General features: G+C 51.5%; 1 protein-coding gene across 1 annotated transcript in view; it reads left to right on the top strand.

Annotated features, from left to right (window-relative positions):
• The first annotated feature begins 150 nt into the window (after positions 1–150).
• Positions 151–274, top strand: part of LOC119593904 — an 8,133-nt gene continuing 8,009 nt past the window's right edge. The window contains exon 1 of the mRNA XM_037942927.1: positions 151–177. Within this exon, the coding sequence (XP_037798855.1) occupies positions 175–177 (3 nt within the window). The 5' untranslated portion in view covers positions 151–174. The remainder of the gene's footprint in view (positions 178–274) is intronic.

Raw genomic sequence — 274 nt, 5'->3', positions numbered from 1 at the left:
AGAAACAAGGAGGGGAGGGGTTGGAGCTGTGACGTAGGGAGTGGTCAGGAAACTAAGTGAGGGGGGGGAGAGAAGGGAGGGGTCAAGAGAGGGCGGGTGCCACAAGGGTATATAAGGAAGAGTGCCTCGTCGATGTAGAAGGAGGTTTGTTGTTGCAGAGAACACCGGGACACCATGGTAATTGCGTGCAAGCGTGCTAATGCGTGTGTGAGTACACGTATGAACGAGTGTTAATTCGTGCTAGTGCAGCTTACGTAGTTAATTTTGGAACTAG

The sequence above is a fragment of the Penaeus monodon genome, chromosome 33 (genome assembly GCF_015228065.2).
Source record: "Penaeus monodon isolate SGIC_2016 chromosome 33, NSTDA_Pmon_1, whole genome shotgun sequence".
In the NCBI taxonomy this organism is placed as follows: Eukaryota; Metazoa; Arthropoda; class Malacostraca; order Decapoda; family Penaeidae; genus Penaeus; species Penaeus monodon.
This window is presented reverse-complemented; position numbering and strand designations above follow the sequence as displayed.